General features: G+C 36.4%; 1 protein-coding gene across 1 annotated transcript in view; it reads left to right on the top strand.

The window, feature by feature from the left end:
* Positions 1 to 19,266, top strand: part of GALNT1 (polypeptide N-acetylgalactosaminyltransferase 1) — a gene marked incomplete at both ends in the record, with an annotated part of 75,969 nt that overhangs the window by 40,204 nt on the left and 16,499 nt on the right. The window contains 4 exons of the mRNA XM_080714655.1: positions 7,487 to 7,653; positions 10,703 to 10,910; positions 16,008 to 16,178; positions 17,989 to 18,106. Of these exons, the coding sequence (XP_080570781.1) occupies positions 7,487 to 7,653; positions 10,703 to 10,910; positions 16,008 to 16,178; positions 17,989 to 18,106 (664 nt within the window). The remainder of the gene's footprint in view (positions 1 to 7,486; positions 7,654 to 10,702; positions 10,911 to 16,007; positions 16,179 to 17,988; positions 18,107 to 19,266) is intronic.

Genomic DNA, 19,266 nt, shown 5'->3' with positions numbered 1-19,266 from the left:
ATATATTTATACGTTTCTTAAATTATAAGGTTTCCCCCCCATAGTATATATTTAAAGAATGCAGGTAGAGTGTCTTTTATCTTTCCTCTGTGTACATTTTGCTGAGTACACTCTGTGGTTTCATTTAGCATGTTTCTTTGTTTCCTTTCCTGTAGATTGGTAGTTGTATGTAAAGGCATTGTGGACCTGTATCCTTGAAGTCAAATAAATTGTGTGCCTGTGGTTACAAAGGTTTGAAATCTGGTCCATAGTGTTGCATCATCAGTGGACAGTCCATTATATGGCCTATTTGTCTGTTTTCTCTTTTTGTAACCCCTATTAGCCAGTCATTAAGTATATTGAGGAAGAAAATATTTTATCTTAATTACTAATGCAAATATTATGTATCAAAGCTCATGGATTGCATCTGATTCCATGCTTAGCTAAAATCTATATGGCTCTAAATGCATTTAATTTTCAAAAAGAAATATAGAAAATTTATGAACTAGCCATCTTAGAAAACTAAAAAAAGAACAGCAAATTGAACTCAGAGTAAATAGCAAAAGAAGAAATGTAAAGATTAAACACCTGGGGCGCCGGGTGTGATGGTGCATGCTTGTAATTCCAGCATTTTGGAGGTTGAGACAAGAGGATCTGGGTTCACGGACAGCTTCAGCTACTTAGTAAGGACCTCTGCAACTTAAGACCCTGTTTCAAAATAAGGAATAAAAAATAGGGCTGGGGATATAGCTTGGAGGTTGAATGCCCCTGGATTCCATCTCTAGTACTGTTCTCCCCCCCCCCCCAAAATATATATATTAAAAACCTGGGCAGTAGTAAGCAAGTATACAGTACAGAAATAGCAAACCCAAACATTGATTTGTTGAAATAACTAAGAAAATTGACCAGTCAAGAAAGCAGGAGGAGCCAGGCATAGTGGTATATGTTTGTAATCCCAGCATTTGGGAGGCTGAGACAGGAAGATTGTGGTTTGCAAACAGTCTCAGCTACTTAGTGAGGTCTTCTGCAACTTAGTAAGACAAAGAGCCCGGCATGGTGATGCATGTTTGTAATCCCAACATTTGAGTAGCTGAGACAGGAGGATTGCGGTTTGCAGACAGCCTCAGCTACTTAATGAGGCCTTCTACAATTTAGTAAGAACTTGTTTCAAAATAAAGAATAAAAAAATCAGAGCCGGGCGTGGTGGCACATGCTTGTAATCCCAGCATTTGGGACGCTGAGACTGGAGGATTGTGGTTTGTGGACATCCTCAGCTTCTTAGTGAGGCCATCTGCAACTTAGTGAGACCCTGTCTCAAAATAAAGAATAAAAAATGGGGCAGGGGGTATAGCTCAGAGGTTGAATGCCCCTGGGTTCTATCTCCAGACCCGAAAAAAAAAAAAAAAAAGGCTGGGGGTATAGTTTGGAGGTATAGAGTGCCCCTAGGTTCCATCCCCAGTACCAGAAAAAAAGGGGAGAAAAAAAAACCAGGAGGAGTCAACAAATAATTTAAAAGAATCAAAAAAGTTTTCTATACCTTTGGATGTATACCTCTAATACATTCAAATCTTAAAAGATAGTATTAGAAAGGGCAGAATTAATAAAATAGAATACATAGAATTTAGAGGTTCAACAAAGATGAACGTTCTTTAAAAAGAGTTAACAGTCAAGAAATGCTAAATAGTAAATGCCAAGAATGAAAAAAAGTACATCACTATATACCCTTTAGACATTTAAAAGTGGATTGTGTGAAGTATCTGAAGTAGTCAGACTTAGAGAAGCAGAGAGTAGAGTGATGGGGACCTGAAGAGGAGAATTAATTTATATTAGCAGGCACCAAAGTTCAGTTATACAGAGAATAAGTTCTACAGATTTGCTGTATAACATTGTGCCCAGACATTAACAATACTGTACTCTGCGCTTAAAACATGAGTTCAGAAGATAGATCTCATGTGTGTCTGTTACCACGGTAAATTAAAAATAAATTACATATGGATACAGCAAACAAAATTATCTCATTAGATAAAATTACCAGTTCCGTTCCATGGCTCACACTTGTAATCCCAGCCTTTTGGAGGCTGAGACAGGAGGATCGCAGTTCAAGGACAGCCTCAGCTACTTAGGCCCTCTGCAACTCAGTGAGATCCTGTTTCGAAATAAAGAATAAAAAATAGGGTGGGGGTAGGGCTTGGAGGTAGAATGCCCTTGGGTTCCATTACCAGTGCTGCCTCCCCAAAATAATAATAATTACTGGTTTGTAGAAAAATGTAAATGACACTAGAGAAAAGCAGGAAATAAAAACTATTATTTTGACTAAGTACAATTAATTATTTTTAAACTTTCATATAAAGATATAAGGATATCAGCCAAGCGTGGTGGCACATGCTTGTAATGCCCACACTTGGGAGATTGAGACAGGAGGATTGCACAGGTTCAAAGCCAGCCTCAGCTACTTAGTGAGGCTCTCAGCAATTTAGTGAGACCCTGTATCCAAATAAAATATAAAATAGGTCTGGGAGTATAGCCTGGAGGTAGAAAGCCCCTGGGTTCCACCCCCAATACCACCAAAAAATAAAAATATAAAAAGATACAAGGATATCTATAAACGAATAAACTAATAAATACATATAAACTAATAAATTTCCGGGCATGACAGCTTTGTAATGAATTATATCTATTTAAAGAAAAAATCATCCTAAACTCAAACTTTTTTGATATTAGAAAAAGAAGGAGCCTACCAAATCTGTTTTATGAAATAGGCATGATCTGAATATGAAAGTTTGACATAGACATTATAAGGGAATATCACAGACCATTCTCATTGATGAAATGAGTTCATTGAATCCAGTAATATGTAAAATTAATACATTAAAACCAAAGTAGTTTATTCCAGACACAGGAAGTAGGTTTAGTAATTATAAGTCATTTAAATTTACCATATTAACAGGGAAAAAAGTATGTTATGTGACTTTCATTATATACAGAGAAATATTTGATAAATTTGTCAGTGCTGTGATAAAACTCCTTAGCAGACTAGGGATAGAAGAGTACTTCCTTAATCTGATAAAAAGAAGTCTAATAAAACAAAAACCTTTTATATTTAATAATAATTTCCAAAGTTTTCCCTTTAAAATCTATCTAGAACTTGACACAGATGCCCATTTTTAGTACTTTGATTTATTGTCAAACTGGAATTCTTAGCCAGTGTAAGCCAAGAAAAATACAGTTATAAGGATTTTTTAAAAAAAAACTTAAGCCGGGCATTGTGATGCACATCTGTAATCCTAGTACCTGGGAGGCTGAGATAGGATAGGAGGAACACAGGTTCGGAGACAGCCTTGGCAAATAGTGAGACTCATTAACCTAGCAAGACCCTGTTTAAAAACAAAAAATAAAGTAGCGCTGGGGATATAGCTTGGAGGTAGAATGCCCATGGGTTCAATTCCTAGTACCACAAAAAAATAAATTTTGCCAGGTGTCGTGGTATATGCCTGTAATTTCAGTTTGTGGGAGGCAGAGATATGAGGATCACAGGTTTGAGGCCAGACCCAGCAACTTAGCAAGACCCTTAGCAACTCAGTGAAACCTTGTTTCAAAGTAAGAATTAAAAAAATAGATATGGGAGTATAACTGGGAGGTAGATTACTCCTGGGTTCAATCCACAGTATCACAGGAAAAAAATAAAATAAAACAGAGATGAAATTGAAATTTCTTATTTGCAGTAGACATTATTGTGTTTAATAAAAATCCAAGTAAATTACAGATAAAGGATTCACATCAATAAGTACTTAGCAAGGTTAATGGTTTTAAGGTCAATATTTATAAGAAAGATCAATTCTATTTCTTTGTGATAATTGTTTTCTAATAAAAGCTAGAAAATAAAAAATTAATGTCTCTTCAAATGTAATCAGAAAATATACAGTATCAAAAAACCCTTTCTTCAAAGGAAATTCTAAAACATTGAGAGAAATTAAATACCTAAATAAATGTAGAAATGCCCAGTGTTTTGGGGTTGGACTGCTTAATATTATAAGATGTTTATCCTTTCTAAATTGTTTATTCAATATAGTCACATTCATAACTTGTGTGTGTTTAATTTGACAAGCAGATTATCAGTTGTCACTGGAAATGCAAAAACCTAATAAAGCCAAATATTCTTGTAGAAGAATTATCATAATTTCTTAGAAAACTTCTAAGTTTAGACAGGTAGATCAGTAGAACAAAATAGGGACTATATAGCCAGTCTCTTGCAAACTTGAACATCCAGTTGAAAACAAAGATGACACTAGTAGCAGAAGATGATTTTCTGAAAAATAAATAAGTAAATAAATAAATGAATAAATGGTACTGGGTCAGCCTTATATGATTAAAGACAAAATAGGAACTACCTTTTCTCACACCATATTCAACATTTATTTCATATGTTTTACAGATATAAATGTGATGACAAAACAGCAAAATCTTAAATGATCACATAGAATATCTTTTTGAACTTGGGAAAGAGTTCAAAAACTCTTCAATGTCTCAATGAGTTCTTTTTAAGAGCAGCATCACAAGTGATTTCCTACCAGGCCCCACATATTAAGGGTTCTACAATCTCTGAACACCAACACATGGAAGACTAAGCTTCCAGCACTTGAAACCTCAAAGGGGGTACCCTTAATCCATATCCACAGTGTGCAGGCAGGTCGTTTCTCCATGGCTAACTATAACTAGAAGGTCGATGGTACACGTATGAATATACACAGCCCTATCTGGAAACCACAAAGCACTTAAGAGGGAATTCCCCTAAAAATCAGGAACAAGACAAATATGCCCACTATCAACTACTCCTTTTTAAAATAGGAGTCCTTCATACTCTTGACAGAGCAATAAGGCAAAAGAAAGGCTATCAAAGGAATTCAAATAGGAAAAGAAGAACTGAAATATCTCTATTTACAGATGACATGATCCTATATTTAGAAGACCCAAAAAACCGAACCAAAAAATTTCTAGAGCTGGTTAATAAATTCAGCAAAGTAGCAGGATACAAAATCAATCTAAAAAAATAATTAGCCCTTTTGTATGCCAACGATGAATCCACTGAAAAAAAACAATTCCATTCATCATAATCTCAAAAACAATAAAATATTAGGAATAAATAATTTTGGTTTGTCTCACTTGATTTTTTTTCTTGTTGTTGTTGTAGTAATCCAGCAAGTGCAAAGTTACCTTAGCTCTTTTCTGCTTCCCAGTTCAATAATAATACTAATAATTAGGGAAGATATGTGATACAATATGACTCAATTAAATAGTATGAGAAATTTCTTACTATGAACACTGAATTCCCTTAAGTCATGTACAGACCTTCCCTGATATGAAAGTGTTATTGTGCCAGTGTTCTGCAAGTCCAGTATTCAGAATGCATCCTCTCATAAAAACACCTAAAAGCTCAGTCTGATCACTTATCATGTGCCTGACGTGTGCACGTGTGTGTATACGTATGTGAGTGTGTTTCCATTCTAGCCACCATTTAGAGAGTTCTGATGGGAAACTATCTTCATGAGGAATTCTAAAGGTACATTTTCTTATAGCTTTGGCAGCTAGTCTTTTGAGTCCAACCTTTTCATCCCAGACTTGGGTGAAGGGAGCTGCAGAGAGGGTTGGAGGCTATGTGCACCTTCTAGTGGGGCTCTAGGGTGAGGGGGCCTGACAGTGAAGTACAAATGAGGTCATGGGTCTTTTGGATCAGTTGAAGCTAGATAGGTTACTGGTAATAGTAGATTGAGACCATACTATGAAAGGGAGGTGTTGGGAAATTCAGGGCTGAAATGGGATATAATGAAATACAGTGGAAGCTACTTGTCTCTTTCTTTTCCTTTTGGAGAGAGGGGGAACAGGGCTGATGGAGCTCTGTAGTTGCTCCTCTATTCTTCCTTCAGCCCCTTAACTTGTCATCATTTTTCCTTCCTTTTTTCTTTCCTTCTATCTTCCAGTGAGCAGTACTGGGGTAGAATGTTCAGTAATTGTTGTAGATACTCAGAAGAAGCTTTTGGTTAGTGTTTTCCTTCTTTCCCCCTCTTCCTTCCCTTTCTTCAGTCTCATTGACAGGTGATAACCAGTATGCCTGGAAAGCACTAGGATTTTGAGAGAGAGCTCAGGAAGAAAGAGAAGACTGGCACAACTGGTAGAATAGTGGATAACTAAGAGTTACAAATGCATACTTTGGAGCACTGTGTTCTAAAATACATCCTGTGCTACCTGATTGGTTACTGTTATTATCCTCTCAATAGTCTGTACTCTTGTAGCTTAATCTAGCATACAAGATTGAAAGAAAAGACTATGTTACCTACACAGTGCTAGAAAAATACAATTTAATGCATTGACTTTGTTTGAGTGTATTTTGTGTGTGTTTGGTCTTTCTGAAGATTGCCTGTTTAAGGCATAATCTACAGTAAAGGAAATGCATATTGATATTTAACTATATAAGACACAGGATCAAGAGTTTGGTCAGTAGATCCTGGAGTCTTCACTCAAACCCTACTGCTTCATGCTTGGTTGTCTGTGTCCTTAGCTTTTTGTGTGTAGCATGTGGTTCCAATCATCTTCCTTGCAGAATGACTGAGACGATTAAAAACCTGGTACATGAGCTTGGTGTGGTGGCGCACGCTTGTAATCCCAGCATTTGGGAAGCTGAAGGCTGAGACCAGAGGATCACTTAAGTAGCCTCAGCTACTTAGTGAGGCCCTCTGCAACTTAGTGAGATGCTGTTTTAAACAAAAGAAAAGAAAGAAAGAAAAAAAAATAGGGCTGAGGGTGTAGCTCGGTGGTCGAATGCCCCCTAGGTTCTACCCCAGACCTGTTAAAAAAAAAAAAAAAAAAAGAACCTGGTACATTAGGTAGTCAGTAAGTGCAGTTTCTCTTTGTTTATGAAAGTTATGTTTTTGTTTAGATTATTAAACTCTAATGGTTCTGATTTTTTGTTTCATTGGATTCTTAAAATACATTCAGCTTGGGATTGATAATACAGCCTTAGTTCATTCTCCATTAGAATGAATTGACCAAAAACATTTGTCAGGAAGAGCTGCCTAATTTTAAATAATACAAGTGACATTTAAAAAATAATTTTGTACTGGGTGTGGTGGCACACTTGTAAACCTGGTACTTGGGAAGCTGAGACAGGAGGATCACAGGTTCCACAGTCCCAGCAAGTAGTGAGACTCTCATCAACCTAGTGAGACCCTGTTTCAAAAAAAAAAAAAAAAAAAAAAATTGGGCTGGAGGTATACCTCAGAGGTAAAATGCCTCTGGGCTCAATCCCTGTAACCACACTATATATATATAATTTTAATATTACTTTAGATAGATACTACTTATCATACCACACTAACCAAAATTGAAACAAAGATGCCAAAGAGTCCTACTACTAAAGCAAACTTTTTATTGTTCTTTCACCTCTATGAGAGCAGATTTACTTATTATTTTGACTTAACATTCACTTTGCTAAAGGCATTTGCTTTGTCTCTAGGTGTAAAACAAAGGTATATCCAGATAATCTTCCTACAACAAGCGTGGTGATTGTTTTCCACAACGAGGCCTGGAGCACACTTCTTCGTACGGTTCACAGCGTCATTGATCGCTCACCAAGACATGTGGTGGAGGAGATTGTCCTTGTGGATGATGCCAGTGAGAGAGGTAATGTTATATTTTAACAGCGGTAATACACTATACTTTAGTTGCTGTAATTTATACAAACTTCTAGTTTACCCATATAATATTCATTGCATATGGTAGCCTTCAAATGTGCAAAAAAAAAGTGTAACATTGTAAAACTTAAAAGTATTACTTCAGTATTTAATTTGTTTAATTTAATTGAATCTTACTATTATTTTTAAAAGAAATAATGTTTTATGATATCAGTGTTTATGCAAAACAGTTTTTGAAAAGCCTAACAGTTTTGTTTGAATTTCATCTGTGGGAAGTTTTAGCCCTCAGTCAGTGGAGAGAGAAAGAAAAATTTGCGGGGAGCTGCAGAGAACAGCTTTCATTCCTTCCTGGACCAGCTTTAAATTTCATGACCAATCATTTCAACTTCTTTTTGTTAATTTCTACAACTAACTTTTTGCCTTTTCTTTCATCTTTTAAAATGATTTAGTCTCCTTCCTGTGCCCACACTAAGTATATATACTTTAATAAATTTAACAATTTAATTATATAACACTAATTATTGGAAGAAATTTGTTTAATAAATTGTATTATTTTGCCAGTTCATACAAGTATAAATAAGATAAAGCTCTACCATCTCAAGTGCCTTATGTCCTACCTTCCTAATCTAATAATACAGAAATAATTTATAATCACACGAGACATTTAAGTAATGTAAGGTATAACAATTAGTACTTGGGAGGCTGAAAAAGAAGGAACACAGATTCAGTTCCAGTTTCAGAAATTTATTGAGACTCACAATACCTAGAGAGACCCTGTTTAAAATTTTAAAAAGGGGCTGGGAGTGTAGCTCAGAGGTACAGTGCCCCTGGATTCAATCCCGAGTACTACACATGCAACAAACAAATGGTGAAAATGAATGAGAGCTATTATAAATATGTGCATTTGCAAACTTATCAAAGTCAACCACTAAGCTGAACACCAGAAGTAAGGAAGAGGGAGGGAATGGGATCGGAATTGGGGAAGGGTGAAGTGAGTGATATGTATGCTTCCATATTCCTGTACCTTATCAAGATGCATGATTACAATGTACCAATTTAAAAAAAACCTAAAAGGAAAAAGTAATAACTTGACCAATAGAAGTATAAGCCTTATACAGATTTATTTTATTGCTAGACATTAATCCCTCCTTAAGAAAATTAACCTAAGATAATTTAAGGTACAGTGTATATATCATGCATTGCTTAATGATGGGGATAGTTCTAAGAAATCCATTGTTTGGCAATTTTGCCATTGTGCAGACATAAAGCATACTTAAACCAAGACAGCTATGATGTTACTTAGGTGATATGGTCTTATAGACCACCGTTGTGTATACTGTCCATCATTGACCAAACTGTACAGCACATGACATTACATTTATCTGCAAGTGACTTGTGCTTGGTTTGCTTATGAGTTGATAATTGCTAAATTAAATAGTTCCTCAAGGAGAGATTTTTTTTCTCAGATAAAATGAATTATATTTCCATTTTCTCTTTGGATTTCTCTTATTCTGTAAATGACTAAAAAGGCTGTGGACACTAGTAAGTGTTTGTAGGATATGTCCATTAGATAGGTGCATGTACCATAACTCTAAAGTGACACTTTACATAAACCAACTCTCTCCTTTTTGTCATGCAGGCCTTACTTAATACCCCAGCTTGTTTGAACCTGTGAGAGAAATAGGCAGATATCTATTATGTAGACACTAGGCAGGGTCCTCAGAGTGCTGGCCCAGAGTCTCTGGTTAGGGGTCTGATTCTCTTTTATCTTCCTGACTACAGAGCCTTATTATCCAGATCCCCATTTCTGCTGTCTTGGAACCACTGGTATTGTTTTCTGTGGTTGTAATTGCAGACGTGCTCTGCAGAATGAGAATTATTTAATGAAATTATCTTTAGCACCATTGTTTAGGTAGTGATTGTTGAGCCTAGGAACTAGAGTGAGCTCTTTGCATTTATATATCTATTTATGTCTGCTTTTTCCTCGTCATGAGACACATCTAAAGCACCATCATTTCTCATCTGGACTGCTAAAGTAAAGTAACAAGTCTAGTCTCCCTTGAATATACTTCACCCATTTCCATCTGTTCACAATACATAAACAGTGAGCTTTTAAGCTTGCAAACATGATTATATCACTTCTCTAATTAAAGGTTGTGTGACCTGGCTCCATCAAGTATCTCCAGTCACATCCTGAACCATTCTCTACCATGCACGCACACAGTACTAGGGATTGGACTCAGGCATTCTACCTCTGAGCCCTGTGTGTGTGTGTGTGTGTGTGTGTGTGTGTGTGTGTGTGTGTTTAAACAGGATCTCACAAAGTTGTTGAAGGTCTCACTAAGTTGCTAACGGCTGGCCTCAAACCTGTGATCTTCCTATCTCAGCCTCCCAAGTAGTAGAATTACAGGCTTGTACCAACATGCCCAGCTGCCCTTCTCTCTTAAAAACTTTTTTCCTTAGACCTACTTTTCTATTAAGGATCTCTTTCTGGCCTTGCAATTACAGTCTAGCATTTCTCTTCAGAGTTTCACATCATTGTCTCCCTCCTGATAAAAGAAATGTGTAGTCAAAGACTGTGGTGGTCAAGAAGACAATTTGTTTCTGCCCCAAACAAAATCTCACAATTTTCAGAACTATAACAGCTGTAACATATTCTCTTTCTTCTCTCTGTTGAGATCTGGATTAATGTTCTTGGACTACTTTCTTTCTATTGCTGATCCTTAAGTATAGTTAAAAAAAAATCATCAGGCCTGACTGAGCTACTTAAAGAAGTGCGGTGGCATGGCTGTCAGTGAAGCCTGAGCCAAACATGCTGTCCTAGTTCACTAGTAATAAGGGAAAGGCAGCTATGGCTGGTCCATGCTTTCATGAAATGAAGTCTTTTTTAGAGAAATGCGTTTTTGAGGTTGGCTGCCTCATTGAGCGTGCTAGTAGTAAATATGTATTGAAGGAATATTACAATTCAAAATTGCTTTACATCAGGGTAGCACCAGTTCTTTTTTTTATGTTACTGCTTTGTTTTGTTAATTTTTCAGACTTTTTGAAAAGACCTCTAGAGAGTTATGTGAAAAAACTAAAAGTACCCGTTCATGTCATTCGAATGGAACAGCGTTCTGGATTGATCAGAGCTCGATTGAAAGGAGCTGCTGTGTCCAAAGGCCAAGTGATCACCTTCTTAGATGCACACTGTGAGTGCACAGTGGGGTGGCTGGAACCCCTCTTAGCCAGGATCAAACATGACAGGTGATTTTTTTGGAGTCTGTGAGTTTGTTCTGTGTATATATATCCTAACCTGTACGGTGCATTGTAAAATCTGTATTTTTAAATAAATATATAAAATGATTTACTCTGAAGTTGCCTTTGAAATGCCTCTAAAAAAAATACAAAGGAAACCACATGTTTGCAAGCTGTATTGTTAATGGGGATGGATTAGGAAGCATGTTGTTAAAGTATACACTATGTGTCCTCCTCACCAAATGGGAGCAAAACAGGAGAATAGTGAGCCCAAGGAAGGTAGAATAAACCCTTACTTGCCCCTGTTTTCTAAAGCTTCAGTGAGCATATAGCCCTCAGCTTATAACCCAGCAGGTAGAAGAAAGGGCTGGAGAGAACCCCACTGTATCTTTAAATGCTTTATTGTACGTGGAAAGGAACTGTAATCTTAGATAATGTAGGAAGCGTACAGGTGCACTGCAAACCTATGGTTGTAATTTTTTGTTATTATTTTTTTCAATTCTAGGGATGGAACCCAGGGGCATTCTGCCTTTGAGCTACACCCTCAGTCCTATTTTTTACTTTGAAACAGGGTCTTACTGAGTTGCAAAGGGTCTCACTAAGTAGCTGAGGCTGTCCTTGAACTACGATCCTCCTGTCTCAGCCTCCCAAATGCTGGGATTACAAGTGTGCGCCACCACACCTGGCTCTCATGTTACTCATTTTTCAAAGAATTACCTGTTGCCTTTACTTTGTCTTAGGTGTGTATCAGGAGAGAACCTAACTTCAGTCTACTAGACCTATATTAGTTGAATTTCTGCTTGTCAGTGCAATTTGAGATAGAGGCTCTCTGTTTGTATTAAGATTTATGATAAGGTCACATGTTGAGAGCTAAGGCCACTGCATCTGTTTTATTTGTTAGCAAATGCTGGACCTACATCTTTCTACTTTCAAAGATGAATATATAGCAAACCCCAGCATTGGCCAAAGAGAAAACCAAGCAGTTTAGGAAAAGAGAGCATTGCCCTGAAGAACCAAATAAATAGAATACCTCTATAAATCATTTTCTTTAAGTAATATGACTGACTTAGAAAATATTTATTTGCATAAAAGTAACACATAATCTTTAGAAACAGGAGCTTGGGACCATAGTGAGAAAGCAGTGTGAGATGATGACAGTAGTAAAGGGAATTAGCCAAAATAACAAACAGAGTGGCTTCCACTTTGAGCTGTGTGGTCGATTCGATATCCTAAATAACTTTCCAACTGAAAAAGCTAAAATTCTGGATAAAATACAAAATTTCAAATGCATCATTGAGTTGGCACAAAACTTAAGAAATCTGCAGATCTCAAAATAAAATGAGAGCAAACAAGCATCCCAAACACTAAAGCCAACTTTCACGTAAAAGGTTTATGTTGAACCTTGATGAGGCTTCTGTCATTAGGTGAATAAGACTAGAGAATAGGAGGCAATGCCCAGGTTCTACCCAAGGTGGGAAGAATAATATCAAACACCTGTATAAAGCTAAGATCTTGAAATCAGTATAAGTGAGAATGAGAAGCAGATCCTATCACATAAAAAAGACTTGCCTGTCTCAGCTCTGGTATGGACTGGGAGAGGGGAAAACAGTTCTCACATAAGGATTTATAAACATCAAACATCATACAGAAAAAGTGGAAAACAGCCAAACTGTTTTTATGAGGCTAGTATAACTTTAATACAAAAAACAAAAAGAACTATGAAGAAAATGATAGCTCAACCCCTTTTGTGAATGATAGTTCAGAAATCTCACAATATCAACAAAGTGAACCTAACAAAAGACACACACATATATAAAACATATCATGACTAAATTGCTTAACTTAAAACCAGTTGGTGTTAAAAAATATTTAGCATATTATGCTGGGCGTGGTGGCGCACGCTTGTAATCCCCGCGCTTGGGAGGCAGAGACAGGAGGATCGTGCAGGTTCGAAGCCAGCCGTGCACGCTGGCTTAGGAGACCCTGTTTCCAAATAAAAAAATGTAAAAATAGGTCTGGGAGTGTAGCCCGGAGGTAGAAGGGCTTCCAGGAACCCCAGTACCACCACCAAATACATATATACATACATATATATATATATATATATATATGCATATTTTTTATTTTTATATTAACATATTTTTAAACTATGAATTTGTTTGTTTGTTTGTTTGTTTATTTATTTATTTATTTTTGGTGGTACTGGGGTTCCTGGAAACCCTTCTACCTCTGGGCTACACTCCCAGGCCTATTTTATATTTTTATTTGGAAACAAGGTCTCTTAAGCCAGCACAGCTGGCTTCGAACCTGCGTGATCCTCCTGTCTCTGCTTCCCAAGCGCGGGGATTACAAGCGTGTGCCCAGCATTAAACTATGATTTTAAATAGAAATCTGTGACCACTTCCATAGGTACAGGGAAGAATGTTCACTTAAATTTAACATCCATTTTGTTATTTAAAAATACTTAGTAGTAAATTAGCTGGGCATGGTGGTGCACGCTTGTAATCCCAGTACTTCAGAGGCTAAGACAGGAGGATCACCGTTTAACTGCCATCCTCAGCAATTTGTGAAGCTCTCTACAATTTTAGTAAGACCCTCTTTCAAAATAAAAAATGAAATAGGTCTAGGGGTGTAGCTCAGAGTTAGAATGCCCCTAGGTTTTATCCCCAGCACCACCCAAAACAAACAAACAAGCAAACATGTTTTGAATGGGAAATATTTAAAGCAGCTGAGTACAGTGATGCATGTTTGTAATCCCTGCTACTCCAGAGGCTAAAGTGGCAGGATCTGGAGCTCCAGTTCCACCTGGGCAACACAGTGAGAACCTGTCTCAAAAAAAGAAAAGGTCAGCTAAACACTGTGGTATGCACCTGTAATCTCAGTTCTTAGGATGCTGAGGCAGGAGGAGGGCAGGTTTGAGGCCAGCTGCAGCAATTTAACAAGACCCTCAGCAACTTATTGAGACCCTAGGGAGTGTAGCAGGGAGGTAGAATGCCCCTAAATTCAATCCCCAGAACCACAAAAAAAGAATCTTACATTTTGTAGCAAAGAGAAAGAAAAAGTGTTGTCAGTCACAGATGCTATGCTTGTTTATGAAGAAAAATAGTATCTATACAAAATAATAGAAATAATAAAACTCTAGCAGTGTTTCCAAACATGATATCTTAAAGAAAAGTAAATTGCCTTCACACTAACAAGGAATAGTTAGAAAATATAATGTAAAAAGAAGAGATACCACTTATAATAGCAATGGCAGTCATAGACTATACTCAGGCATACATTTATCAAAACATGTATGAAGTATGAGACTATTGAAATTCATTAAAAAATAATACAAATGTAGTAAAGGGAGAAAAGGCTGATATTCATAGATAGAAAAGTCAATATAAAAATACCAACCCTCCCTAAATTTATCTATAAATTTAGTGCATTTTCAACTGAAATCTCAACAGATTTATTTTAAGAAACTAGATGGGCCAAATCTAATATTTATGTGGAAATGTACAAAGAACAAAAAGTGTTCAAATGTTTCTAAAGAGAAGATAACTACCAGATATCAAGACTTAATTTAAAGTTATACTACTTACATCAAAGATGTATTGATATTGAAATTCACAAATAGCCAGAAATCAGCCCATTTTTCTATGCAAACTATTGAGATAGATTTTTATGACCAAGCAGGCACTGATAATTACAGCATAGGGGGAAAAGGGATTATTAAAGAGATTAACCATAAAAAATACAAATGTAGTTGGATACTTACTATGTATTGTTATACCCCAGATCAGTTCTTTGAACATTAAACACTTAAATGTAAAAAGCAAAAATATGCTTTTTTATTTTAAGGCGCAATATAGGAGAATATGATCTGGAGAGAGAGGGAATGATTTCTTAAACAGGACACGAATAGGCTAGAAAAGATACCACATACTATATAATATGGCTACCCAAGGTATATATAGGACACCTTTTCTTAGAAAGGGATGTGGTCATTTGTGTTTTCAAGTTTATTAGAAAAAATAAAAATGCCAATTGAAAATCTGTGTATGAAGAAGAAATACAAACCTAGCTGGGTGTGGCGGCACAAGCCTGTAATCCCAGTACTTGGCAGGCTGAGATAGGAAGAGCACAGGCTCAAGGCCTAATTCAGCAACCTAGTGAGACTGTTTAAAAAATTTTTTTTTTTTAAGAGGGAAGGCAGAGGTATGTACAGTTCAGGTATGTACAGTAAAATGCTCCTGGGTTCAATCCCTAGTACCAAAAAAAAGAAAAAAGAAAGGGATTGAGGGAAAAAAAGAAAGGCAAATCTAAATGGAAAAGAAATCTTAATTAGAAAACAAAAAAATTTAAATCCTGAAGTATTACTGTTTTAGTAAAAATGGAAGCATGAGGAAAAATATGTACATATGCATATAACATTTCTTGAAAGCTGTAAGAAATAGTGCATTTAATTTAGTAATGTCACTATTGGAAGTTTACTCTTAGAGCAAAAGTGAAAGATTGTGTATATGAATATATTCACTTTGTATCTCCTTAGCAGAAGTGCCCAAGAGTTATTCATTAAGAAAATTACCTTAAAATGGGGCCGAGCATGGTGGCATACCCTTGAAACCCAGCATTCATGAGGCAGAGACTAGAGGATTGCGGTTCGTGAACAGCCTCAGCTAATTAGCGAGGCCCTTCACAACTCAGACCATTTCAAAAAATAAAAAAACTAAAAAATAGGACTGGGTATGTAGCTCAGAGGTACAATCCCTCTGGGTTCCATCCCTGGTACCCCGAAAGAAAGAAAGAAAGAAAGAAAGAAAGAAAGAAAGAAAGAAAGAAGAGAGAAAATTACTTTAAAATGATTAAATATGTAGTAACAAAGTGTTTCAGAGCATATAGAAATAGTTGACTTTTTTTTCATTTGGCAAATATTGTATAAATATAAATGAAAAGGGCCAAAAGCTTATCAACCAACAAATAATTATGTATTATGTTTAGAAAATTTTTCACCATTGTATTTAAATGTATTTTGTTTTTAAAACACTTAATATGTAATTGTTAAATAGAATAAGCAGGAATATTTTGTAAGATTTTTAAATTTGCTTTTTATGGTGTTAGGAGAACAGTGGTATGTCCTATCATTGATGTGATCAGCGATGATACTTTTGAGTATATGGCAGGCTCAGATATGACATATGGTGGATTCAACTGGAAACTCAATTTTCGCTGGTATCCTGTTCCCCAAAGAGAAATGGACAGAAGGAAAGGTGATCGGACTCTTCCTGTCAGGTAATTAATAATTTTCCCTAAAGTATTACTTTGAGAGGTTTTACGCATCTTTTTATGCATCTTTTTACATATGCCATTTATACATATCTGGCAGCAGGGAATCATATTGACTTCTCCATATTCTTTCTTTAACATATTTGGCCTTGTCTTCAGGTTCTGGGTATCAAAAAGCCATTTTATTAGCATATAGGTATTCTGTTACTAGAAACCCATGTAGAATGGATCTTTTAGGAGCAATTTACTATCAGTTCCAACATCAGTACAAACAGGCAGACATTTCTCAGGCTGTATTCCTCCACAAGATGTGTACAAAGCTTTCTTACTGGGATTTTCATTCCATAGACACCCAAATCAAGTTTTTATGGAATTGTAAGGCTTGAATATCTTATGTCTCTATTTTAGGAGGTAGAAGTCTTTGAAGACCAAGCACTTGTCGTTCCTTTAATGTAAAGGTTAATCCCTGTTTTGTTCTTGGATTCAACATGAGTAGCTTTTCTTTCTCTTTTCTGTGCAAATGGAGACATGCCACAGTACAAGGAGTGGCAACTGCCCTTAATCACGACAATATCTTTGTACTGGACACCTGGCCCTGTAATGGGCAGTGCTGTGGTCGGAGAGGCCGCAGCTCTGCAGTACTCAGCCCCAGGGCTGCCAGCCTTCAAAATGCAGAGCTCCCTGCAGCCCGAGCCACCTTGGGCTGCACTCATTTCCACCTGTTTCTCTTTTTACCCCTTACCCCTTGCACATCTGGCCATGTTTCAGTGATTTAGGTACCTCTTTTGCAAGAATCATGCAATACTTGGTCAGGATGGTGATCTCTTTAAAAGGAGAATATTGATTTTTTTTTCCTGTATTTCATCTCCTCTCCTTACAGGTTTCTATTAAGTATAGAAAAAAGACCCTCATCATTTTCAGACTGTTTAATCTTTTGACTTTGCAGTATTTGCCACCTTTTGGAACCTGGCATGTTAACCCTATCCAGAATCTAGTTAGTAAATATAGTCAACTGCCTTTGTAATTGCTGGGAACGGTGGCATGGGTCCAGAGCCACATAAAGGGGGGATTATGAGGACTAGCTTCATTTTAAGGGTTTGAGCTAGAACCTCAGTCAGCACTGAGGATAAAGGGGGGTGTTCCCTTGAGATGGGCTGAGAGCTATCTGGGCATAAGCTGTGGCAGCGTGTTCCAGCAGAGTGCCGGTCAACGTCTGACACCAATAAAAGCCCCTGGAGGGCTTTTAGCCAGGCGTGGTGGCACACGCTTGTAATCCCTGCGCTTGGGAGGCAGAGACAGGAGAATCACACAGGCTCGAAGCCAGCTTCGCGCGCTGGCTTAGGAGACCCTGTTGCCAAATAAAAATGTAAAAATAGGTCTGGGAGTGTAGCCCAGAGGTAGAAGGGCTTCCAGGAACCTCAGTACCACCAAAAAAACAAACAAACAAAAAAAGCCCCTGGTTCCTGAATAAGCCCAGCCTGGTGGCGCACGCTTGTAATCCCAGCATTTGGGAGGCTGAGACAGGAGGATCCAAGTTCGCAGACAGCCTCATCTACTTAGTGAGGCCCTTTGCAACTCAGTGAGCCCCTGTTTCAAAATAAAGAATAAAAAATAGGGCCAGGGTTTGTAGCTAGGAGGTAGAATGCCCCTGAGTTCTATCCCCAGTACTGCAAAAAGGAAAAAAAAAAAAAAAAAAAAAAAGTTCCTGATTAAGAACAAGTATTATTCTGTAGTTATAAAGCATAATTTTTAAGAACAAAACTGATTGTGAATTTTAAGTCATTAAAATTAATGGTGTATTATGATTAAATTTCAGAACACCTACAATGGCAGGAGGCCTTTTTTCAATAGACAGAGATTACTTTCAGGAAATTGGAACATATGATGCTGGAATGGATATTTGGGGAGGAGAAAACCTAGAAATTTCCTTTAGGGTAAGTTCCCTTTGAAAAGTTCATGTTATTTTAAATAAAAAAATAAATATTGAATTTAATGTGAGTTTAATAATGACTCAAGAGCCTTTGACTGATAAAAAGTTTGGTGAGACTATTAATGGTTCATTATAAAATATTTAAGTAAATAGGTTCTCTTAATAGTCCAGCTATAAAACTTATGCAAGATTCCCTCATTGTTTTTCATTTCTATCATTTTCAAGGAAATAATTCAGGCTCTTACAAATAAAGGTAATAGGTAGTTTATGTATGCTACTTTGATACTTAACTGCCAAAACATTATTTTATATTCTGTGATATGCTTTTGTCTGATGTGAAAAATTGTACTTCTATAATATCTGGCCAGTTTATCAAAGCTTTATATTTTTCAATAAAAGAAAAATGCAGAGTAATTTTTAAATAACTTTAATTTAGCCCAGTTGACCTTATATAAAAACCTTCGCATTTCATATTCTCTAAAGTCAACATATTTAGATGGTATATTCTTAAATAATCAACTTCAGATGCATAGCTTATTATAGTAGAAATCACACTGAAGTGTACTGTAATTTGAACCAGCAAGCTCACTTAGTCCCAGTGAATCGCTGTACCCTCTTGTAAAAGGAGAAGATTGAGCCCTATATCATTTTGTGGATCTGATCCAGCTCTAATACTCCATGATCCTGGAAAACTTGAAGGTAGACACACTAAATATTTAATGAAATCAGAACTTTTCAAAATGTGATTTTAGTTGCAAATAATTATGAACTTTTTTAATTTGAGAGGAAAATATATTTTGAAAAGAGAAAAATTGCACAATAAATTAAGGATATAAGCCCATGCTTAATGATCTTTCTTTTGCCTTCTCTTGTTTTTATTCTTACAACTAAACATCTCTCTCTCTCTCTCTTTCTCTCTTTCTTGCTAAAGAACTCATGATGAATCTGTCTTAAAAATTACTACTTTTTGTTTAATGTACAAGTGGTAATAGAGGTTTAAAGAGGGGGAAAATAGAATCTGGCTGGACACTCAGTAGTTAGTTCTGTTCGTGTTTTCTTCCCATAAACTATATTAATAAATACACTATGTAACACAAAACAAAGAAATGTAAACGTTTTAATAGTGTGTCCTTTTAACAAGGACTGGTTACAATTCAGCAAATT

Source organism: Muscardinus avellanarius, assembly GCF_963383645.1.
Source record: "Muscardinus avellanarius genome assembly, chromosome: 17".
In the NCBI taxonomy this organism is placed as follows: Eukaryota; Metazoa; Chordata; class Mammalia; order Rodentia; family Gliridae; genus Muscardinus; species Muscardinus avellanarius.
The sequence above is the reverse complement of the archived record's forward strand: the minus strand, read 5'-3'. Positions and strand labels throughout refer to the sequence as shown.